Raw genomic sequence first — 26,412 nt, 5'->3', positions numbered from 1 at the left:
TAAGAATGTTGTGCATGCTGCATAACTGGGCTGAACAAAGATAAAGTATCTGGTGTTGAATGAGCAACAAACTTGTCACAGTTGTCATCTGAAGAGGGGCGCGTTAAGGGGCCTAAGCACTACGCTGTCCTGTCCTACCCAGACCTACACACTAATCCTCCGGTGGTGACGTCACTCAGCCTGTCTCCAAACGGGACGCGGTGCAGCAACAACTTTGTGGACTAGTTAGGCGTTCGTTGTGCATCTCCGGACGCAACATCACCCGTTAGCTGAACTTTTAACAGACTCCTCAACTTCGGAAACTCTGGGAAACTAAAAATGGGTAGGTTTAAAATTAAATATAAATACATGTTTATGTATGACTTAACGTTTAAGATTGACCACTTTTTCCGTGATTGTTGATTCTTTTTGTCCTCCAATGAGATCTCTCCGCGCAAACCACATCTAAAGGTGTCATGTTTACAATACTTTCCACCCAATTTATTTTTATCTGACCCGGTTTAGTAGGCTATCAGCATTAGAGTAGTTGACCAACTCGACACAAGACGATTATAGGGAGATAAGTCTGAAAGGATTTCCCTACTACCAGGCGCAACTCGGCATGGGCTGAGAAGTTCCAACTGGAGTTGATAACCCACATCATTATCAGCTGTCTGAGGATGTACATTCCTCATATTGCTCTTTGGTTTCTCAACCACTAACTCAATGAGTTATTGATCACAAATACATGTTTATAATGCCATCTTGTATGAGTCATTTTCCAGTATAGATTGGTTTTGATTGAAGAGATCATAATGTTTTGACTATATAATTTAGTTGATGGATTGGAAATGCATTCTCCAATAGCTTTTATAGCGATGTTTCAGATTGTTATTGAATAATTGGTGGTGTAATATCCATGGAGCTTGTGGAGCTTTAGTTGCAGCTACATCTGGGTATGCAACATGCAACATATTGAGCTGTTACTAACGAGTTTGAGAGTTGTGTGGGCGGACAGTGGATGAGTTTTAGTTTATAAACAAAAACCTATATTATGCTATATCATTTGGGTATCAAAACCAACGTAGAGTCCATAGACTATACACCCTCCATCAAGTTTCGCACTGTCTCAGGCAGGCTAGGCAAGTGATGCAGTGCCGTGCCTGTGAGGGGCTGGGAGTTGTACTGGGGTGTAATTCCTGTGTCCCTCTTGACTCTCTGACTCAGTCCCAAGTGTTGACCATCTGTGTTTCGACCCAGGGGATGCCTGCCTGGCAATAGGGAGCTAGGCGCCAATGCTATGGATATTCAGCAACTTCTTAAAGGCTCCCAGCGGACTTATGGGCTTTGGGGCTCTAAGAGGCTGTCGGCCAGATGGGACAGACAGTATAGATTGAGAAAGAGCACTCTCATTTACCCCCAAAGTGTCTATGAGACTGTTAAGCTATAGTCAGTGTCTTTTATGTTCTTAATATCATATCACACGGTCCTTCATTAATAGGAGCAGAATCATTCTCATTAATGCAGAAATAGATTGTTGATGCTCTCCAAGGCAGGCCTAAATGTTGCTTTTTTTATTGGGGGAACTGAGCCTTCCCTCTTACAGGATAGATGGATTCTAAGAAAACAAATAGAATAGCGCTCTCACATAAGCCTGTTGATTTGCAATGGAGCAGCTGAGGCTATGGGAGGACTGGGAGGAGAGAACACTGTCAGTGTGAGAATGTGTATCAGCATTCATTAATTCCCTATGAAGCTCCCACAGTGGCCTCTTTGTGTTCCTAATTTGGCCCTGCTCCTTTGTGTGCAACTTTAGTGGCTGTTGATGCCGAGGGAAGTTCACTGAATTGCAAGTTGCAGAGTAGACGGACTCCCTGTGAAATAACACATTGAGGCCCCTCATCCTGTATCTCTCTCTCTCTCTCTCTCTCTCTCTCTCTCTCTCGCTCTCGGTCGCTCTCTTGCTCTCGCTCTCTCTCTCTCTCCTCTCTCTCTCTCTTCTTCTCTCATCTCTCTCTCTCTCTCTTCTCTCTTCCTCTCTCCTTCCTCTCCTTCTCTCTCTCTCTCTCTCTCTCTCTGTCTCTCTCTCTCTCTCTCAGAGGATATTGCCTTGCATTGCAATTGACCATTGTCCACTGCCCCAAGGCTCTGTTCACATTCATATGTCTCTCAGTAGGACATTAAGACAATAGGTCCCCTAGGAGGGATAGGAATGAGAAGTTAGTTGTGTATTCACTTCAACCTATCATTGAGTATAGTAGTGCTGGTGAGCTTCTTATAATGAGGTATTGGCTGGCGGTGTTGTTGAATTTTTCCCTAAGATGTTATCCGTAACGCACGAGAAAGACTAATAAGACGTGATCTAACAGGATGTAATGTGTTGATGACTATATTATCACTGTGGAAAAGTGGAAAACAAGCACAAGGATCTTTCCAGTGGTTCTGATGGTTGACCTGTTTTGCATAATGAAATGAATGTCTTACAGCTGTTTAGGGATATGTTTTGTTCTCCGTGCTTCATAGGAATACACAGAGAAGACTCTGCTGTAGATTAAATCAGGAATGCAGGCATGGACTGGTGACTACATCCCAAAAAATACAGGATGCCTTGAAGACATGGAGAACAGATGATGCCCTTCAGACATTAGCCTGTAGGTTACTGGCACTGTCTAAATGGATTCCCTGGTGACTTTCTCATGGAGGTGGTGTCACATTTAAAACATTCCCCACTGTTTCTCTGATGCCTCTATGGTGTTAAAGAGGTTTTATAACAGTGGATATATGGACAATGTGGGAGGATGCTTGGCTCTGACTGGGACCTCCGAAGTCCAAGACTTAATTCAGTGAGTAAGCAGCATGGAGTTAGATGTTCCAGATGTTTTGCCAACTTCTACTCAGCTCTATAGTCATGTGACTCTCACCTGTTTACTCAGCATTGGCCTCTGTTGCTATGCATCTCCTCCATGCCAACAGCCCAGAGTAGAGATTGTGGACGCATGCAACACTATTATGGGATCTAAACTATCACCCCTTGGGATATTACCATGATATAATTGAGGAAGGATAACTGTTTTATAGTGCTTGTGAGGATCATGCATGTTTATGCAGTACAGCAGCTAAGAACTTACGTTTTTGTTTGCAATACAGGGGCCTAGGAGTGGCTTCTGGCTGTTTCATTAGTCAAAGTACTTTACAGATGGCATCAATATGTTTCTGCCATTTCTTGATCTACTGCCGGTTTATAGATACTCTGAAAGGAGAGAAGGGGCAGATGCGAAAAGGGGAAACTTACAAGCCTGTCATTTTCCATTTTATAGAGACAATTTAATTATATGCTCGTTCACATTTGGGGCTGTCTTGTGACTGCAGGAGTTAAGGCTAATCAAATACAGCGAATTATGGACTTACTTGACTCTGAACAATTCCTCTCTGAGCCAGACCTTGAGAGCCAAAAAAATAAAAATAGTTTTTCCTGCATGGAAACTCTCAAACCCCAAAAACTGTTTTGATCTGTACTTAACATAATTGTTCTCTGGAAAGAGTGATTCACCACTGGCGTCATTGTTTATGACTGTAATCGGAGAAAGAGAGAAAAAATCACTTGATTGCTAACCCAAATCAATAATGTAATTTTGAAAGACTCATTTGATTAAACATCTCATGGGTGCTGTTGTCTGTCATACGATTGGCTTATCTCTATTACTCATGGTTTACGGGTAGAGTTTAGTGGTGACATAAGTCTTGTGCCAAATGTTGTTAATCTCCCTCAATCCCAAAGTCAATGTCTCCATTGACTGTAATTTCAGAACGTCATTGTTGACTACATTGACACACCAATTGAGAAAACAGACATATTGTTTATTTCTGCTTCATGGAAATTATCTATCTCAGATGTTGTCCCTCCTTGGGACTTTTTTGAACTGCCTGTCTGCCTGGTGTTTGTGCAACCATCTGGGATGTCCGGAAGGTGTCAGATTATTTTTGTCACACCAAGCAGGGTTACTGTGACAGGGTTATATACACAGTGCGCACACGACTGTGCAGTGACCCTGCATCCTGAGAGGGACGAGAGGAAAGGAGAGGAAATGTTCCACATCTTTGAATGTCATGCCACTGGGCGAGTGTTTTTTTGCTCTCAGAATCAGCGGCTTGTCAACCGATGCCTGAGCAATAACAGAGGGTGAGATTATTTTTCTCATGCTCTGAGATGATTCAAGGTTATCTCTGTGTGTGGGAGCACAGCTGGTCCAGGCCAGGCCCACTCCAGATAATGGATACTGGAACAGAGGACAGCTCATGAATAACTTTTACATCCATATTTTTGTGAAGTCTGCAGAGACCCAGTTTGGCCTGTTTTCTGTTCAAATACCTGGTATTCTCACATGTGACCGCTGTCATTTTACCACCTGTGTAGGAATGATGAAGTTAGAAAGGATGACATTATAACACATTTACTCAGCCACTGATGCAACCATTTGTTTATTATGTTTCATCAACCACAATTTCACCCCCCCCTCTCTCCACATACTCTATGTTTTTGTTGTTATTATGAAGACAATTTCATTTTCAGCATTCACGATTTTTCATTACTCTTTATTATGGGTTTGCGGGCATCAAATATGCTTAATATCCATGTTAATGAGGTATTTGTTGTAATAATTTAACGATTTCTGGGCTTCTTTCCATTTGGCAGAGGATCTTACTGAGCATCTTTGGCAATTAAGCAGCAGATGAGGCCCACATATCCTCTCAGACAATCTGAGCTGCTCTGATGTGAAACCACTTAGTCCAACCAAATAAACTCTGCTATTTAATCCCTTTCTCTTTCTCTCCCCTCCTCTTTCTTCTCCTGTTCCACCTTCCCACCTCTCCTGCTGTCTCTCCTCCTTCTCTTCATTTCCTTCTCCCCTCTTCACTTCTCATTCTCTCCACTTGTCCACACCTCTTATCCTCTCTTCTCTGTCTTCACTGTGGATGGTTGATTGCCCGGCACCAACATTGCGGCTCCGTCCAAGCGCTCATGTTAATTTGTTGAGCTTAATAAGTCCTCCTCCTGTCACAAAGAGGGCCATTGTGTATTGTGATATGAAATGATAGGAATAGAAGTTCCTGAGTGGGAATGCTTGCTCAAGCATGGCCCGTCCCCCTCACTTTTATTAAGGGGCTATTCACATGCTTCCACAGGATGTTGGGGCGAGGGGGGGGGGGATTCACTGTGCTAACCTCCAGAGTTCACCCTTGTTAGAGAATGTCACATTGGTGCTGGAAACAGGATGGAATCTCAATGCCTAAAATATCCAGGATATGTAAATGAGTACATCCTGCCTCCTCCAGAACACTTGTTTTGACATGGTCGGTCATAATATAGACATTGACTGTGCGATTGTTTGTTGAGCTTGTTTTTTAAAAAAAATGTAACTGTGAGTTTTTGTTATTGAACATTACCTCCAGAGTAACAAAAACTTTTTCTACAATAGCCTTTTTATTAATAATTTTAAAAATCGCACTGATAGTATAAAGTACCTTATAACATGAACAACCCATGATGGACAAAGTGTCTTCAGATACTCTGTATGCTGGCAGTGGCCCGAGCCTAGCTGAGGGATATTTGTCATCCCTGTCTGTGGACAAACAGTCTGTATCAGTTTTTTTGTACAGCACAGAATGTGTGGTCCACACAAACATTTCCAGAAGGCCGGGTGAAAGCCGACAGTGGACCACAGACCAACACAAAAGCAGACAGTGCCACAACTGACACAAAGCAGACAGTAGCCACAGACCGACACAAAAGCAGACAGTAGCCACAGACCGACACAAAAGCAGACAGGGGCCACAGACCGACAAAAAGCAGACAGTGGCACAGACCGACACAAAGCAGACAGTGGGCCACAGACCGACACAAAAGCAGACAGTACCCACGACACAAAAGACACAGTACCACAGACCACACAAAAGCAGACAGTAGCCACAGACCGACACAAAAGCAGACAGTAGCCACAGAACGACACAAAGCAGACAGTACCACAGACCGACACAAAAGCAGACAGTAGCCACAGAACGACACAAAAGCAGACAGAGCCACAGACCACACAAAAGCAGACAAGCCACCAGACCGACAAAAAGCATTATCGGCCACAGACGACACCAAAAGCAGACAGTGGCCACAGACCGACACAAAAGCAGACAGTAGCCACAGACCGACACAAACAGACAGTAGCCACAGACGACAAAAAGCAGACGTCGGCCACAGACCGACACAAAAGCAGACAGCTGGGCCACAGACGACACAAAAGCAGTTAGTCGCCACAGACCGACACAAAAGCAGACAGTGGCCACAGACCGACACAAACAGACAGTAAGCCACCAGACCGACACAAAAGCAGACAGTAGCCACAGACCGACACAAAAGCAGACAGTGGGCCACAGACCGACACAAAAAGCAGACAGTAGCCACAGACCGACACAAAAGCAAGCAGTAGCCACAGACCGACAAAAAGCAGTTATCGCCACAGACCGACACCAAAAACAGACAGTGGCCACAGACCACACAAAAGCAGACAGTGGGCCACAACCGACACAAAAGCAGACATCCACAGACCACACAAAAGCAGACAGTAGCCACAGACCGACAAAAAAGCAGTAGCGCCACAGACCGACACAAAGCAGACAGTAGCCACAGAACGACACAAAAGCAGACAGTCGGCCACAGACCGACACAAAAGCAGACAGTGGGGCCACAGACCGACACAAAAGCAGTAGCCACAGACCACACAAAACAGACAGTGGGCCACAGACCGACACAAAAGCAGACAGTAGCCACAACCGACACAAAAGCAGACAGTAGCCACAGAACGACACAAAAGCAGACAGTCAGGCCACAGACCGACACAAAAAGCAGACAGTAGCCACAAGACCGACATAAAAAGCAGACAGTGGCCACAGACCGACACAAAACAGACAGTAGCCACATCCACAAAAAAGCAGACAGTTACCACAGACCGACACAAAACAGACAGTCGGCCACAGACCGACACAAAACAGACAGTGGCCACAGACCGACATAAAACAGACAGGGCCACAGACCGACACAAAAAACAGACAGTGGCCACAGACCGACACAAAAGCAGACAGTACCACAGACCGACACAAAAGCAACAGTAGCCACAGAACGACACAAAAGCAGACAGTCGGCCACAGACCGACACAAAACAGACAGTAGCCACAGACCGACATAAAAGCAGACATGGCCACAGACCGACACAAAACCAACAGTAGCCACAATACCGACATAAAAGCAGACAGTGGACCACAACCGAACACAAACAGACAGTCGGCCACAGACCGACACAAACAAAGCCCAGACAGTCGGCCACAGACTGACACAAAAGCAGATAGTGGGCCACAGACTGACACAAAAGCAGACAGTGGGCCACAGACTGACACAAAAGCAGACAGTGGGCCACAGACCGACACAAAAGCAGACAGTAGCCACAGACCGACACAAAAGCAGACAGTAGCCACAGAACGACACAAAAGCAGACAGTCGGCCACAGACCGACACAAAACAGACAGTAGCCACAGACCGACATAAAAGCAGACAGTGGCCACAGACCGACACAAAACCAGACAGTAGCCACATACCGACATAAAAGCAGACAGTGGACCACAGACCGACACAAAACAGACAGTCGGCCACAGACCGACACAAAACAGACAGTCGGCCACAGACTGACACAAAAGCAGATAGTGGGCCACAGACCGACACAAAACAGACAGTCGGCCACAGACCGACACAAAACAGACAGTCGGCCACAGACTGACACAAAAGCAGACAGTGGGCCACAGACTGACACAAAAGCAGACAGTGGGCCACAGACCGACACAGTGCTGATGTGCATTCACACCCTCATTGAACAGGCCACTGTAGTGCATCATGCACTGCTGCATGCTGCCCAAATCAAATTACACAACACTGGAGAGAGAGAGAGAGATGACACCAACACACCATTTACTTTCTGATACACTATCATCTGTCCAGCCTACGCTTGGGGACTGTATTGATGCGACGGAAATCAATAACCATTTCCAACATGACCCAGAACTATTGCCAAGCTTCGGTTAAACAAATAGCCTACACAGATCATAAAGTATATAGGCTAGGGCATAACAGTCACTTTGTTTCAGGGTCAGGAATAGTGGCTTGACATAATTGGTATATAGTGATAGACAGCATCATGCCTAGCTACTGATACCAGGGGGCAGAGGTATCTGTAGGTTGTGACATCATTTCCTATACTAGTAACCCAGAGGCCCCAACCCTTCAGTACTAGATCAGGATCTGGGCCAGTGAATTAGCTAGTAGGTCAGAGGGCGAGATGGGGGTTAATGATAGTGTCGTCAAAGATGGGGCTGATGCAATTAACAAGACAGACTACTTCCTTTGGATTTGTATCTTAATTTTGTGGGAGCAATAGTATTTAATGATACGAGTACGAAATCTTTCTGTATCTCTGCAGAGAAAGCAAAATAATGAAATAAAATCCAATTGGACCGAAGTAGCCCCAATAATCTTTCACCTTCCATTTTATAATGTGCCTGAAATAGACAACTGGCAGACCCTTTTGCGGTGATTTCGCTGTCAACAGTGATAGCTCAAGTGAAATATTGGAGCCATTCAACACACTTCAACATACTGCGGTCAGTATCTCTCATTGTCTTCTGACCTTGTTCAAAGCCACCGCTTGAACTTCTCATGTTGTAGCCTTGATCTGTTTTGTTTTGTATTTTAGTTCAGTTCAGTCTTTGCTTTTTATGGAACCGTAAAAAAAAAGAAAAAATAACTGTTTGGCTGTGGATGGCAGTTAGGGTAGCAGCAACAGAGTTAGCTTCCAGCTAATGCCCTCCAGGGTCATCTGCAGAGAGCCAGAGAGAAAATACCCCCAGAATACATTACGCTGTGGGAGACTGGGAATGTATTGTGGTGGTGGAGGACTGTTATATACCTTTCATACCTAGACGTTTTTTCGCTTACTTTATCATGCCACCAACTTTTTGACACCTTTTCTCTATGTCTGAAAGGTATTGCAACAAAACCTGTACTATTATTACTGCCAACCAACCAAGCCATGATTGCGGTAATGTATTTAAAAGTCCCGCCAACCCCTCTCCTTTCATCTTACCGTCTTTGGCACACATTGAATTATGAACATTCTATTGTTGTCCGACATCAAACTTGTCCTTGTCGACCACAGAAATGCTTTTAATGCATTTTTTTCTCTCCATTTAAATGTATGTAGTTCTGTACTTGAGTTGTTCTTGTCTATTGTCACAGAAATGCTTTGTAATTTAGCTTGGGGGAATGCACACTACCATTTAATCTTTTTTTTCTTGACTTTGATGGGTAAATATTTAAAGGCAAGTTTGTGGTCATACGCACATGCTTAAAAACATAGGTGCTGGGCTAATAAAGAATACTAGTACAGAACAAGAAGGCCCACACACTGTTAAAGCTCCCAATTCACCGCTTTTCGATACGAAACGGATCTTCGTCAGGTATTTAAAGTCTTCATCTCCAGCACCACCCCAACATCAACATACTATTGTGAAAATGGCTCGTTGCTATGTTCTGTAGTAAAAAAACACAGAGAAAGATAAATGTTTCCAATGACATCATCAACCAATTAGTAGGCAATGCCTACTCATAATTGGTTAAAATCATACGATGCACACCAATGATATTATTGGAAACACTTATCTTTCTCAACAAAAAAAATACTACAAAACATAGAAGCGCACCATTTTCACATTGATGTTGGGGTGGTACTGGACATGATGAATATGAAATCTCCCTTTAAAGGCCCTTATATTTAGCTAATARATTCTGGATTAAAGTCGCTCCGCCATTTCCTGGTTGCAAAAATTCTAATAAATCGCCTAATTTCAGTTTATGTGACAAAACAAGCAAGTATAGTGTAGAGTCATTGTGCCATCTAAACTGCTGTGAAAAAAATATTTTCCATAACCAAAAATATAGTATTTTCAAGTTTGAGGCTGATGTACAAAACTGGAAGGTAAAGACGCAAAAACTAAACTTAAGAAAAGGAAGCATAGAAATAGCGCACATAGAACAGATCTACCACTTCTTAGACTTGCTTTCACAGAGAAAGACAGATCTATAGCACACATTTCTATGCAAATTTGATTGGGTCGCCCAAAAAGTTACATATTGCAGCTTAAATACTTAATATGCATAAGTTTCTAATTTAAACTAGAAATCGCTAGTAGGCTATCTGTCATCAGCCAATATAGCTGTTGGGGAGTTTGAAAGGAAAGAAGGTGTGCGATTTTGTGATTACATCCAATGTGGATAAAAAAAGGTGCTTTCTGAAATCATCCTACAGAGTTTCATCCAGGTCAGAGGTTTTTATTCTGTACATGATCGAACAGAGCAGATTCTAATGCCGTTCCAAATATTATTTCCATTTTATTCTGTTATATTCCTTTAAATGAATTCTTACAATAAAATATAGGCCATATGTGTGTTGGTTGTGATCAGGGCAGTGGAATGTAGGCTAAGTGTGTCTCTTGTCTGTTTAAAAAATAACTATTGATTTCATTTGCATGTTGCAGCAGACCAGTAACATAATAAACTCAAATGCTATGCTATTCTGTTCTTTCGAAAATACATTTGATTAGTCTTATAATGTTTTTTAGGACCTGCATGAACAAATTAATAATGGATTTCTTTGTCTAGCCTGCTCATATAATTACCAGAACATAGAATGTTTTGAGTAGCCAACTTTTTATTCACCATAACAGGAAAATGCAAGGTCATTAATTACTAAAATTTACAAGTAGGCTATGACAAGCTGCTAACCTACCATTGTGAATGTGAAGAAATGAAAGCAGTGGAACGTCAGAATTTAAATAGGGGAATAGAAACTACAGCTGTCAGGTTACCGTGACAACGATCACAACAACAGGGTCAAAGTTGAATGTCTCTTGCTCTTTCCCGGCAAAAGCAATGGCTAGATAAAGAGAGAATGCCCACAAGAAAGAGGTAAAAATAGGGCTGTTTAAAAGAAACATTGACCAATTGTTTTTACAAGCAACATACTGTGAATCCTATGTGAAAGCAAAATTACAGAAGAAGGCTGTAGGACCAGCCTGTTGGCCAAGTGCCCATGGAGAATATTCAACAACTTCACAGATAGCTCTTTGTGCTCGGCTCCTTTAGCACTGCTGCTAAACAACCGTAAGACAAAGGCATCTGGGGTTCCCCCAGTGCAGCGCTAAGAAGTGTTCACCATATGAAGAGGCATGCTGGCCTGCCCCGGGCCATTCACATGCAGCCAAAAGGGTACGCTGTATCGAGCAGACTTTTAAATGCAAACTAAAGTAACCCTCTCATACTTCCTCTGGGCCTCTTCAGGACAACATGAAAAATAATACTTTTGTGAGATCTGGTTTAACAGCCAAGTATCTGGTGGTGTTTACCTGTTGCATAGCTGTGGATGGATACTGCTTCTGGCATTCTGATGGAATTTGCTAATGGCCCAATACAGTGATTCTTTTGACTCGTTTTATGTGAATAAAGAGAACTCCGTTTAATATTTATCAAATCCAATCAAGCAAATTCCAACCCCCAAATACTGTACAAATGCTCAATGTTTACGAAAAGATGTCAAATGAAAAGACACTAATTAGACCAGCGTCCTTATAAGCAAGTCATAATTGATCACTGCTATTCAAAGATACATTTAAGAGATAAATCAGTTGAACTGTTCCAAAGGTCGACATGTACACACATTGCCTAACTCCTTTTAATTGAAGAATATTCTTAGCACATCTTCGATGTTACAGAATGTACACATGATGACGATGTGTATAAGAGACCCCCCCCCCCCCCCCCCCCCCCCCCCCAGTCAGCTCACTGTGATTCTAATGCATGTGACTATGGAGCCAGTGTCTCAGAGCTTTGACCGTGTTAGCCGAATTGTTCCGCTAGGAATGCTTTTCCTGTGGAATGAATGAAGGCTCTGAGTCAAGCTCACATTGTCCACCTGTTATCCTCCTAGGATTATCTTGATAGACATAGAAGACACCTCTGCCCAGCAGATGAAAATATCGGTAATAGCTGAGCATTCTGTCTGGTTAAAGCGACAGCTGCAGGAAACCCATTAGCTTGTGTATCCAGGGATCACATTTGCCGCTAAGACTGTTTGGGGATTGAAAAATTGGAATAAAGAATGTAGTTTACAGTATCTAGATGCATGACTGAGCCTCATATTCTCTCAACACAAATATGAGAGATGTAGAAAGATATCTGGTGTGTTGGCTGGTAAAGAATTATCAATGTTATTGGTAACATTTATATCTTGACCAAACTATACTGGAAGCATTTTTTCTGGTGTCTAGCTAGCATCACTATGGTTCTTTGGTTAATGGGACAGTATTTAAGCTGAGAGGATTTTGTATCCTTCTAGTTCATTTATGAGGAAATGAGAAGTGAAAACATTGAGAACAGTGTGAGAGCTGCAAAGCCCTGGACTAAGAGAATGTCAATGAGAATGAAGCTTCAGGGCCTGGGAGAGGAAATCCCAGATGTTCCTGTCTGAAAAACAACTTGACCCCCGAAACTGTGTTCAGTGAGCAACACAGACCAAGGGAGACCAGGGGAGAGGAGTTAGCGGTGCTGTGTGATATTTAAACTGCTGCTATGTCTCATAATTCATTTCAATGTTGGACATCTGCTCTATAAGAAACTAATGCTGTAACAATAGAGAGGCCACAGCTGAGATGAAAAAATAATGCAGTGAAGGGGAGAGAACATCTGGAACATAGGGAGCGACCAGCTTCCTGGTTTACTGTTACCCAAACAGGGTTGGGACCAATTAAAGAGCTTTGTAGAACCGTATTGGGGATAGTGGACCTTATTAACCAGATGTACATGAGAAGTAGGATTCAGTGTGTGTGTGTGCGTCATCTATTTGACTTGACCAAGTTCAAAGCTGCTGGTTTCATTTAGGCTTAACGAAAGCTGTTTAAGTCGCCTGGCTGGCTTTTCAGCTATGGTCAGTTTTTTTCTGAACATAAAAAATGGGATGATCATTTGCTATGTTTTTAGATCTGATGTTTGGCTATTGGCACTAGAATTGAGGGATGTCTGTGTTTTTCGTCTGTGGTTCACAATTGGATGGGTGAATCTAATGAGGAATAACATGGCTTCAGTACATATTAAAGTATGCACTGTCAGATGCATGAGCCAAGCAGTTGGAAATTGGAATTCAGCTTGCAGTCTATAGTGTTTATGAAATGATGTCTGTTATTTTTCACATTCAGATATACCAAACAGTTGGTATAACTGTGTTGTGTCCTTCAGGATGGTTTAATGTACACATTCAGCTACAGCTGAGAGCAGGAGACATTTAGAAGTACAGTACAGAGGCTGATGTTGGCATAAATGGGTCATCCACCGTCTGTGTTTTCATTGCTCCCTCTACTCTACCTCTCCTTAGACATACCAATAGACTTGGAAATTATCCAGTGTGAAAACAAAATAAAATGTGGGAATTTTGGGACCCTACTTGCAGTCCTGTATGAACTGGGGTACAATTATGCACTTATAACTAAAGGTACATAGGATGACCTTACAGGGTACCACTACAGGGACAAGTGAATGGATGAATGCAACAACCATGTCTCTGTCACTAACAAATACAGTCATAGGTGTTAACTCTACAATTTACTCGAAAGGCAGGGCACTCCGGGAAATATTTGAATAAGGCTTTACTCTAAGCAGTGTGTTCACTTAACACTGAGTATATGGGTCCACATACTCAACACTTTCAGTGTTGATTTCTTTGAAAAAATAACACTGGAGAATTTTCTGTGTAGAGTAATGGAATGACCCACTTACTAAAATAGRTTAGTTTCCATCTTCATCTTACAACACTTGTGACCCTATATTCACTTTAGTCAGAATTGAATAAAGGATAACTGGTCAACACATCTCCTGGTTGGTGCCTGGGGCCAGCAGCGGGGTGGAAATGCCAAGTTCAGGTTGCAGCAGGTCTTTGTCCTTCCAGGATCCAGCTCCAGGATGCAGATCATAGCTCACATAGCCGGGTTGGGAGGGTTAGGAGTGCTGCGTGGCAGAACAAAGGCATTAAAGTGAGCTGCCCCATCCATTCCTCTGTTGTCATAGCGCTGCTGATGAATCCTGACACTCCTTTAGATGCCTGGCCTGTGGAGATAGAGAGAGAGAGCGAGAGAGAGAGGGGGGAGCTCTGGCTGGGCTGAATGGAGAAGGAGGTCCCCGTGTTAAAGATGTCTGGGAGCCTCGAGCCCCGGAGTTAGAGTAGGGTAAACTGTTGGGTCAGGGGTGAGAGGTTGGCAGCGTGATGCTGGAGACAATAGGTATGCCGATACGGAGACCGCTGGAAGAGAAAGAGCTCCCAGCAGCTGTGAGAGAAGGAGGGAGGAGGAGGGAGTAGGGGGTGGTCATGGGAAACCCCAAAGATTAGCCTGGGAGTTTTGTGTCTGTGTTTCATTATGTCTCCATTGTGTGTGTGTGTGTGTGTGTGTGTGTGTGTGTGTGTGTGTGTGTGTGTGTTGTGTGTGTGTGTGTGTGTGTGTGTGTGTGTGTGTGTGTGTGTGTGTGTGTGTGTGTGTGTGTGTTGTGTGTGTGTGTGTCCCTACCCCCTGTGTGACAAGTAGCAAAATTAAAGACCTGATCAGAGATAATGTTATGCACAATCATAGCAGCTGCAGCATGGGAACTTCTAGAAAGTGATTATAGGCTCATTAGAAACCGTTGGGACACAAGTAAAGCACTTTTCTTTGAGATACTATCTGAACAATAAGCGTATTTTTGCCCTTAATAGAATACAGGCTTATATGAAATTTAGAGCATGAGCAACCTCATGCTTTCATACATGCAAGGAATATTAAATGCATTATAATTCCTTGGCCACAGGCAATGGCCAAACTGTATGATCCATACTAACCTTCTCATAGATAGCGAGGTAGGCCTACTTATCCATTCAATTCCAGCACTTTTATATTGAATTCTATAGGAGCAGCTGTTGTTACTAATGAATATTCATGTACACAGTTGATTTCTCAAGTCTGAGGTTATTCACATGGCTGGCTAACAATGTCAAGTTTGTGTGCCTCTCGTTGCCTGAAGGACATGTTCAGATGTACTGAGACGTGAGAAAGTAGCATAAAGAGGGCAAGAAAACAGTATTCAAGAGTCAAGTAACACAGTATTCTCACGATGGAGATACAGCAGATGGCTGGTAATATTAGTGTTTACTGCTGAGTAATTACAGCAATGAGTTTTTGAATTATTTATGATACAAGTAGCAGTACCATGAACCTTTTGCTGGGTTAAATATAAAAGGCTTATGATGATGAACATTGTATTTAGGAGATTAAGATCACTGAGGTGAGGTTCTGTTTCATGCTGTATACGGTCCAGCTCCAATGAACAGTACACACTTCAGATCTGAGCTTATTGAGTCTTCTCTGTCTTCTCTGTCTTCTCTGAAATTATAGATCAGCAGAACAAGTGGGTGCAATTTCAGTTCCGTTATCGTTTGTCATCACGGAGACTTAGAGCTTTATTAGCAGGGCTGTGATGTGTCAATGTGCCCCTCTCTTCCCCTGAGAGATAGATAGATAGATAGATAGATAATAGATAGATAGATAGATACAGTGAGGAACGGAGGGGACAGATTGACTCAGATTAGAGGGATTTCATCCACCCGTGCGGCTGCCTGACTAATGCCTTTACCAAATGAGTCTTCAGACACACAGAGAGCATACACTTGGAAACAGTTTCTCTAAAAGGGTAGATCAAGCCTGGTGATCAGCCTGTTTGTACTTTAGTCAAAGACAATGATAGAAGACTTGGCTACTGTACAGCAGAATTGTAGCACCAATTTTTTTTCTGTACTGCTCAATGTCAAATACAGTTTGTTATTGTCACTTGGGAACAAAGAGGGTTGTGCCAATTGACTTGATAAGCGTCGCTTTTACCACAAAGAGCCTTGTCCAGGCCAGAGGCACAAGTCAAGGATCCCTCGTCTTTTCACTTTGAGTAGAGAACAGTCTTCTATACTCCATTGAAGAATGTCAACAGGCCCATTTACTTAGAAAAGGAGCCAAACGAGATGGTTTCATTCTACCTGGAAACAACTACATTACCAAAGCGCTGTAAACCGCATCTCATAAAGTTTTTTAAAATATATATACAGTTGAAGTCGGAAGTTTACATACACTTAGGTTGGAGTCATTACAACTCGTTTTTCAACCACTTCACACATTTCTTGTTAACGAACTATAGTTTGGGCAAGTCGGTTAGGGCATCTACTTTGTGCATGACACAAGTAATTTTTCCAACAATTGTTTACAGACAGATTATTTCACTTATAATTCACTGTATCACAATTTCAGTGGGTCAGAAGTTTACATACTCTAAATTGACTGTGCCTATAAACAGTTTGGAAAATTCCAGAAAATGATGTGATGGCTTTAGAAGATTCTGATAGGCTAATTGACATCATTTGAGTCAATTGGAGGTGTACCTGTGGATCAAGGCCTACCTTCAAACTCAGTGCCTCTTTGCTTGACATCATGGGAAAATCAAAAGAAATCAGCCAAGACCTCAGAAAAAAAATTGTAGACCTCCACCAGTGTGGTTCATCCTTGGGAGCAATTTCCAAATGCCTGAAGGTRCCACATTTATCTGTACAAACAATAGTACGCAAGTATAAACACCATGGGACCACGCAGCCGTCATACCACTCAGGAAGGAGACGCGTTCTGTCTCCTAGAGATGAACGTACTTTGGTGCGAAAAGTGCAAATTGATCCCAGAACAACAGCAAAGGACCTTGTGAAGATGCTGGAGGAAACAGGTACAAAAGTATCTATATCCATAGTAAAGCAGGTCCTATATCGACATAACCTGAAAGGCCGCTCAGCAACGAAGAAGCCACTGCTCCAAAACCGCCATAAAAAAGCCAGACTACGGTTYGCAACTGCACATGGGGACAAAGTTTGTACTTTTTGGAGAAATGTCCTCTGGTCTGATGAAACAAAAATAGACCTGTTTGGCCATAATGACCATCGTTATGTTTGGAAGGAAAAGGGGGAGGCATGCAACCCAAAGAACACCATCCCAATCGTGAAGCACGGGGGTGGTAGCATCATGTTCTGGGGGTGCTTTGCTGCATGAGGGACTGGTGCACTTCACAAAATTGATGGCATCATGAGGAGGAAAATTATGTGGATATATTGAAGCAACATCTCAAGACATCAGTCAGGAAGTTAAAGCTTGGTCGCAAATGGGTCTTCAAAATGGACAATAACCCCTGACCTCAATCCTATAGAAAATTTAAAAAGCGTGTGCGAGCAAGGAGGCCTACAAACCTGACTCAGTTACACCAGCTCTGTAAGGAGGAATGGGCCAAAATTCACCCAACTTATTGTGGGAAGCTTGTGGAAGGCTACCCGAAACGTGACCCAAGTTAAACAATTTAAAGGCAATGCTACCAAATACTAATTGAGTGTATGTAAACTTCTGACCCACTGGGAATGTGATGAAAGAAATAAAAGCTGAAATAAATCATTCTCTCACTATTATTCTGACATTTCACATTCTTAAAATAAAGTGGTGATCCTCACTGACCTAAGACAGGACATTTCTACATGGATTAAATGTCAGGATTTGTGAAAAACTGAGTTTAAATGTATTTGGCTAAGGTGTATGTAAACTTCTGACTTCAACTGTATATGTACACAGTTATAATAACCCAGCCTTGTCCTGGTGGCAGCGTTAAAATGACGGCAGGGTCCTGAGGCTTTCATCCTCGTCGCTATCTGCATTCTGCCCAGCCAATGGCTCTTCAAGCCTGATGGCAGTTTCCAAGGTGGAACAGACAGGAAGCACGGGTAATATGAAACATCTGGTGCTGCTCACCACAGCCAATCCCAAAGGCCCGCTGGAGGTGCCAGCTCTGGGAGTGTAAAGTCACATGAGAGGCGAAACATGGCTGCCAGGCATCCCCCAGTGTGGCTTCTCCCCTTCTTTTCTTCCTTCTTCCAGACCTAAAACGACAGCAACACAAACATGCAATTTGAGAAGCACTGAGTCAGAGGTCCGGGGGATTATTTAGTCAAACACTAGCTCGCAATTACACCACAGGCAGAGAATGTCTCCTAGACCAGAGAGAACAACACAATGAGTAGTGTGTCAAACATCAAACTAACTTCAGCAGATATGGGTTTCTAAAGAGAAGCATAGTATCTATGAAGAAGATAGCTAAGGTTAGCTAAGGTGATGAACTTTCAAACACAGCCAACATGTTGACATGGTGTAAATAACGCCTGTCAGGCTACTGGAGTTTTTAAGCACAAATGCCTAATGTGTTGGTATGCATGAAGAGACTTCTGATGCACCACACAATGACCCTGTGGTTTGTTTGCAAGAGGTTAACAATATATCAAACTGTGGCCCCTCAAGCAGTTGAAGGAGTTTGGACATATTCCATGTGTTTTTGATCAGCATTCAAAGGCTACCAGCTTGAGGTGTAAACAACATGGTGTTGTGTGAAGGGAATTTATTTCCCCAGTCCTTTAGTTGTGGATTTGTGTAAATTTGAAAATTTAGAGACCCTCGGTTAAATCTTGTCTGCCCATTTAGCGTCACTTGATTCTAAATTCACTCTGTGAGGTTTTCTTTGCAAATCCTTGTATGCAATACTTTTAGTTTACAAAGTTGACTTCATCAAATCAGTTGTTATAGCTAGCATGTCAGTTTTACTGTAAGCTCAAATATTTTCACAAGTGAAGATTGTATTTCTATTATGACCATTCAGTAGCGAGTTCTACATTTGTCCTAGCCCGTTGCCTTACTGAGGCTCATTACTGACAGAAAGCCTGTTGTTGTATCCTCCTCCCTACATGAATCTCTCTGTAATGAATGAGGACAGTTATTCTTAAACAGCAGTTTCTCAGCAATAAAAGAGAGGTATTTCCCAGAGGAGGTAGGTTCAAGGGCCTCAGACGGTACATCAGAGCATTAGAACAATGACTGGGCAACATTAGCTACACTCCTGGGGTTAATTGGAAGCATACACGTTGAATAATGCTTTCTTAAAGACCTTAGCAAGGTCTCCTTTACATGGACATGTGGACTGCATTTTGTTATGGGTTTGGTACGTACACTGAGTATACCAAACATTAGGAACACCTTCCTGATATTGAGTGATTTGTTTCCCCCTTTTGTCCTCAGAACAGCCTCAATTTGTCGGGGCATAGACTCTGCAAGGAGTCAAAAGCGTTCCACAGGGATGCTGGCCCATGTCGACTCCAATATTTCCCACAGTTGTGTCAAGTTGGGTGGATGTCCTTTGGGTGGTGGACCATTCTTGATACACACAGGAAATGTTGAGCATGAAAAACCCAGCAGTGTTGCAGTTCTTGACACAAACCTATGCGCCTGGCACCTACTACCAATACCTTGTTCAAAGGAACTTACATATTATGTATTGGCCATTCACTCTCTGAATTGCACATATCCACAATCCATGTCTCAATTGTCTCAAGGCTTAAAAATCCATCTTTAACCTGTCTCCCCTTCATCTACGTTGACTGTAGTGGGCGGCAGGTAGCCTAGTGATTAGAGCTTTGGACTAGTAACCGAAAGGTTGCACGATCGACTCCCTGAGCTGACAAGGTAAAAATCTGTTGTTCTACCCCTGAACAAGGCAGTTAACCCACTGTTCCTAGGCTGTCATTGAAAATAAGAATTTGTTCTTAACTGACTTGCCTAGTTAAATTATTGAATTTAACAAGTGACATCAGTAAGGGATCATAGCTTTCACCTGGTCAGTCTATGTCATGGAAAGAGCATGTGTTTTTAATGTTTTGTAGACTCAATGTAGGTGTGCGCTGCACACTAGGCTAACTATAAGTGGTAGGTTGAGACTTGTTCAGCTAGATAAACTACAGGGCTCAATGTTATATGTGTTGCATTTCAACTGCCTTTGTTCTTGTGGAGCCACTTACATTAAATGGGTCAACAAACAACAGAATGGATATGCATAACAAATCAATGACATAATGGATGGTGCAGCATGCCAACCATGATGTCAGAAATATAGATCATGTTGACTTATGAAGTTCTCCCAAAAAGTGGGTCAACACAGTCTACTCTGGCGTGAAGTTATCTGGGGTTATCGCCAATCGAATCCTGCTTCATGGTTTCCTGGCATAAAAGTCTACCAAAATGTTTGAATATTTCCACCCTGGCCTGCTACACCACATAACTCACAACTCATCAAACTTGATTTTTCTCTGTCCTTTCTGTCATAGACAAGGGACAGGATGTTCASAACTCCCTGTGCCCCACCCCACCCTCCTTGACCCAGTCATCAGTCCCAGTAAAAGGAGATAGTATGTTGAGTCTGAGCCTGTTCTGTTGTTAGTGTGTATGAATGAATGGTGTCGGGGCTGAGGCCATAGGCTTAAGGCTTGGGAACTCCTTGGTCCATGAGAACGCCTTCCTCTGTATGGGCCAAGCAGGGCGCAGGTCTTCACGGGTGAGTGAGCACTCAGGGAGCATTCAGGGCCAGTCTCACGCCATAATGACTGAGCCACAATGACTGAGCCATAATGACTGAGCCATAATGACTGAGCCATAATGACTGAGCCATAATGACTGAGCCATAATGACTGAGCCATAATGCAGCTCCCTGCATTCTACTGTGCTTCATCAGCGTTCAGATTGTGCCCTTGACAAGGGGGCTGGTACACACTCTTAACACTGGTACTGAGTACGCAGTGACGCCCTGCTTTGTCAAGTATGGCCGACTGATCTTCTCACAGTCATTTAGGCAGTCAAAGTAGTGTTTGGGGACCTCAATGGCTATCATGTTTCAGGCAGAGATACACATTTGGTAGTGTTGAGATTGTTCTCATGGAAAGCTATCCATGTAGTCTGAAAGGCCCACTGGTGCTTTATGAAGATAAACACACATTAACATTTCAGGCTGATGTTATATTTATATCATATCAACTTGTGCACCGCAATAGTTTGGACCCTAATTACTACAACTGTTCATTTTCTGCCTCTGAAATGTCCTGAAGTCCACAAACATGTTTGCGGTGTTAGAATACAATAAGGATAGAGACATGTGGTTTGAATGTGGAACGTAAAAGGGAGGGAGTTAATGTTTGGAAGCTGGTACTTACAGGAAAGTGCAATATCCTCACAGGCAGGGTTACACAGGCCATTCTTTCGTTTTTTTCTCTTCCAAGATCTGGCCTCTTTTCCCGCTAATGTTTTCTCTGGTGGAAATAGGAATTGATTTGCTGCAGCATACCCTAGGACAATAAACATCAACTTGAGCAAATTATGTTTCCTTGTTCTGATCTTGTCTTGAGTGAAATTRGCAGTTCTTCGAAAAATAGCATTCTGAAATGTCATTTAGACACTTTAGAATGCGATAGTTTTGAACAGTGGCCAGAGATGTAGCGTTTGTGCAATGCAAAAGTAATAAAACAATGACGACCTTTGCGGCATAACATTACATATTTAGGATGATTTATGTTAAAACAACAGTCAACTGCTGATGACCTGATTAAACAAAGCCCTATTTGGCCAGGGGGAGACACACACAGAGAGAGAGAGAGGGAGAGAGAGAGAGACTGCTTTCACATAGGATTTACGGTGGCTGTGTCCGAAAAACCATACTAGTGTACTACATATTAAACTGCATACTATGTACTCATCATCGCATACTATTTAACATGTACCGTTTAGTAAAAGGTATGCTGTATGCCACAGCTGCAACGCGGTATTTGACTTTATTTATTTATTTAACCTTTATTTAACTAGGCAGTTAAGAACAAATTCTTATTTACCATGACGGCCTACACCAGCCAAATCCGGACGACAAGAGAGACAACACAACACTACATAAAGAGAGACCTAAGACAACAACATAGCAAGGCAGCAACACATGAGAACACAGCATGGTAGCAACACAACATTGTAGCAGCACAAAATATGGTATTGGGCACAGACAACAGCACAAAGGGCAAGAAGGTAGACACAACAATACATCACGCAAAGCAGCCACARCTGTCAGTAAGAGTGTCCATGATTGAGTCTTTGAATGAAGAGATTGAGATAAAATTGTCCAGTTTGAGTGTGTGTTGCAGCTCGTTCCAGTCGCTAGCTGCAGTGAACTGAAAAGAGGAGCGACCCAGGGATGTGTGTGCTTTGCGGACCTTTAACATAATGTGACTGGCAGAATGGGTCTTGTATGTGGAGGATGAGGGCTGCAGTAGATATCTCAGAAATGGGGGAGTGAGGCCTAAGAGGGTTTTATAAATAAGCATCAACCAGTGGGTCTTGTGACGGGTATAAAGAGATTACCAGTTTACAGAGGAGTATAGAGTGCAGTGATGTGTCCTATAAGGAGCATTGGTGGCAAATCTGATGTCCGAATGGTAAAGAACATCTAGCTCCTCGAGAGCACCCTTACCTGCTGATCTATAAATTATGCCTCCGTAATCTAGCATGGGWWGGATGGTCATCTGAATCAGGGTTAGTTTGGCACCTGGGGTGAAAGAGGAGCGATTGCGATAGAGGAAACCAAGTCTAGATTTAAATTTAGCCTGCAGCTTTGACATGTGCTGAGGAAAGACAGTGTACCGTCTAGCCATTCTCCCAAGTACTTGTATGAAGTGACTACCTCAAGCTCTAAACCCTCAGAGGTAGTAATCACACCTGTGGGTAGAGGGGCATTCTTCTTACCAAACCACATGACCTTTGTTTTGGAGGTGTTCAGAACAAGGCTAAGGGTAGAGAAAGTGCTGTAACATATATCAATTAAATTAAGTRTTCTAGTATACACACCAAAACGTTTCAAAAGTTCAAATCAAAAGGCTATTGCACAGTCGGGGGAATCGCAAATTCAGAACCGCTGGATAGCAACATAATAAACTAAAGAACTGATCATTGGGAACGAGATCAGAATGACTRCTAAGGCTTGATCCATAAATTAAATAATTAAAAAGGTAGCTTAGCCTACAAAACTAAAACAATCCATATGTTYAAATAAAATACTATAAAACTATAATTTTTTCGCATTTTCAAATGGCCTACTATTTAGGACGTAAGTAAGTATGGGTATTTAGACACGGCCGGTATGTTGCCTTTATTTCACACAGACCTATTTTTACCTCATTCTTGTGCCGGGAAGGAGCAAGAGGCATTCAACTTGGAYCCTGTGGTTGCAACTGTTGTCACGATAACCTGAAAGCTAGCAGCTTGCCATAGTCTACTTGTAAATATTTGTAAATAATGACCTTGTTTTTTCCTGTTGGCTACTCAAAACGTTGTCGGATAGCCTATGTTATGGTAATTATATGAGCTGGTTAGGCAAATAAATCCATGATTAATTTGTTTATACACTATGCAGGTCTTAAGAAACATTATAAGACTAATCAAATGTATTTTCAAAAGAACAGAATAGCATATTTTGAGTTTATTATGTTACTGGTCTGCTGCAACATGCAAATGAAATCAATAGTTATTTTTTAAAACAGACAASAGACACACTTAGCCTACATTCCACTGCCCTGATCACAACCAACACACATATGGCCTATATTTTATTGTAAGAATTAATATAAAGGAATATAACAGAATAAAATGGAAATAATATTTWTTGAACACATTCTAACTTGAACGTCAAGAACATGTGGAACCGTGGTCATGTGACAAAAAAGTATCATTTTGAAAGAGAGCCCATGTCCACATGTTTTGGCCCATGTCGTCATTTGTAGGATTATTTCAGAAAGTWGCTTTTTTGATCCACGTTGGATGTGATCACATCGCACACTGTCTCATCTTTGAAACTCCCCAACAGTTATTTTGGCTGAAGAMAGCCTACTGAGCGATTTGTAGTTTAAGTTAGAAATGTATGCATATTAACCTATCATGTATCATGTAATATAAGGGTCTTTAGATATTTACCTGTCAAAGTAAAAAAACGAATGCAATGGCAGTGCATTTCCCCAGGCTAAATGCCAGGCTAAATGCCAGGCTAAATGCCAAAGCATTTCTGTGACAATTGACACGAACATCTCAAGGACAGAACTGAACATGCATTTAAATGGTGCGAAAAAAAATGYATTTAAAGCATTTCTGTGAAGCTTTGTGGTTGACAAGGACAAGTAGAATGTTCATAATTCAATGTGTGCCAAAGACGGTAAGATGAAAGGCGACATTTATGCTGAGGGGTTGGCGGGACTTTTAAATACATTACCTCAATCATGACTGTGTCGGTTGGCGGAAATAAAAGTACAGGCTTTGTTGCTGGCAATTCCTTTCAGATATAAAGAAAAGGCATCAAAACGTTGGTGGCATGGTAAAGTTGGCGGAAAAAACGTCTTGGTATGAAAGGTATAAGAGAGAGTGAAGGAGAAGAATTCTCATGGGGAGTTCTACTGTATCTCCAAAAGAGAGAACTGAACTCTATCTCTTGGCCAGAGAAAGGAGAGCTGACTGTGGATAGGGAGGGACATGATTGTCATCATCATTCATTTGTTCGCTCGGCAGTTCTCACAATCTATTTAATTGGATAATTACAAGGTTCGCCATAATGCCAAGCCTCAAATGAACCACTTATATCAATTAGCATCAATCACATCCAAATCACAACAGAGCTAAATCTGTGTCATCCTCACATGTAAAATGCAAACCTGCATTTCTATYTTATGAGATTTTGCTCATGAAGAATTAGCTTTAGATGTAGTTAGCCATACTCATGTTCTGACCGTTTTTTTTCTTCTTCAAACGATGATGTAAACTCTTTAGGTTTTATAGGGGAGATAAATGAAAAAGCTTGCAGATCTGTGCAGCCTAGCGTTTGTTGTTGTGAGACCCCTGCTAAGTTCACTTCCCTGACCCCTGAGGCTCCCCTCTCCTTTTCTCTCCCGCTGCTCCCCCTCCTCTCTGTGGTGTGGAATCCATGAGAAGACCCCACTTTACCAGCACTCCAGCAGCAGGGCTCCACACTCAAAGATGACTCTCTCATTAGCATGCCTCAGGACTCTCCCCAGACCCAGACCGATTCAGATAAACAAACACAGCCTCTCTCCAAGACTCCTCTCTCTGTCTCTCTCTGTCTGTGTCTGGATGTCTCTATATGTCCCTACTCTGTCTCCGGTCATCTCTCTTGTTGTCTCCTTGTCTCTCTATCTCTGTCCCTGTCTGTCTCTGGTCATCTCTCTTGTTGTCTCCTTGTTTCTCTTCTCTGTCCCTGTCTGTCTTGGTCATCTCTCTTGTTGTCTCCTTGTCTCTCTATATCTGTCCCTGTCTGTCTCTGGTCATCTCTCTTGTTGTCTCCTTGTCTCTCTATCTCTCTGTCCTGTCTGTCTCTGGTCATCTCTCTTGTTGTCTCCTTGTTTCTCTATCTCTGTCCCTGTCTGTCTCTGGTCATCTCTCTTGTTGTCTCCTTGTTTCTCTCTTGTCCCTGTCTGTCTCTGGTCATCTCTCTTGTTGTCTCCTTGTTTCTCTATCTCTTGTCCCTGTCTGTCTCTGGTCGTCTCTCTTGTTGTCTCCTTGTTTCTCTATCTCTGTCCCTGTCTGTCTCTGGTCATCTCTCTTGTTGTCTCTTGTCTCTCTATCTGTGTGTCTGGCTGCTGTCACTCTGTTATCTCTCTGTCTCTCTGTTCCTATCTCTATCTGTCTCTGTTTCTATCTCTATCTGTCTTTCTGTTTCTATATCTCTGTCTCTCTGTTTCTATCTCTATCTGTCTCTCTGTTTCTATCTCTATGTCTTTCTGTTTTCTATCTCTATCTGTCTCTCTGTTTCTATCTATTATCTGTTTCTCTGTTTCTATCTCTGTCTGTCTCTCTGTTTCTATCAATTCAATTCAATTCAATTCAAGGGGCTTTATTGGCATGGGAAACATGTGTTAACATTGCCAAAGCAAGTGAGGTAGATATTATACAAAAGTGAAATAAACAATACAAATTAAACAGTAAACATTACACATACAGAAGTTTCAAAACAATAAAGACATTACAAATGTTATATATATATATATCAGTGTTGTAACAATGTACAAATGGTTAAAGCACACAAGTTAAAATAAATAAGCATAAATATGGGTTGTATTTACAATGGTGTTTGTTCTTCACTGTTTGCCCTTTTCTTGTGGCAACAGGTCACAAATCTTGCTGCTGTGATGGCACACTGTGGAATTTCTCCAGTAGATATGGGAGTTTATCAAAATTGGATTTGTTTTCAAATTCTTTGTGGATCTGTGTAATCTGAGGGAAATATGTCTCTCTAATATGGTATCAACATTGGGCAGGAGGTTAGGAAGTCTCTATCTGTCTATC

General features: G+C 42.3%; 1 protein-coding gene across 1 annotated transcript in view; it reads left to right on the top strand.

Moving 5' to 3' along the window:
• Positions 1-207: 207 nt before the first annotated feature.
• The window catches only part of gpm6bb (glycoprotein M6Bb), a 47,599-nt gene continuing 21,394 nt past the window's right edge, over positions 208-26,412 (top strand). The window contains exon 1 of the mRNA XM_023981315.3: positions 208-322. Within this exon, the coding sequence (XP_023837083.1) occupies positions 319-322 (4 nt within the window). The 5' untranslated portion in view covers positions 208-318. The remainder of the gene's footprint in view (positions 323-26,412) is intronic.

This window comes from Salvelinus sp. IW2-2015, linkage group LG36 (genome assembly GCF_002910315.2).
Source record: "Salvelinus sp. IW2-2015 linkage group LG36, ASM291031v2, whole genome shotgun sequence".
Classification (NCBI taxonomy): Eukaryota; Metazoa; Chordata; class Actinopteri; order Salmoniformes; family Salmonidae; genus Salvelinus; species Salvelinus sp. IW2-2015.
This window is presented reverse-complemented; position numbering and strand designations above follow the sequence as displayed.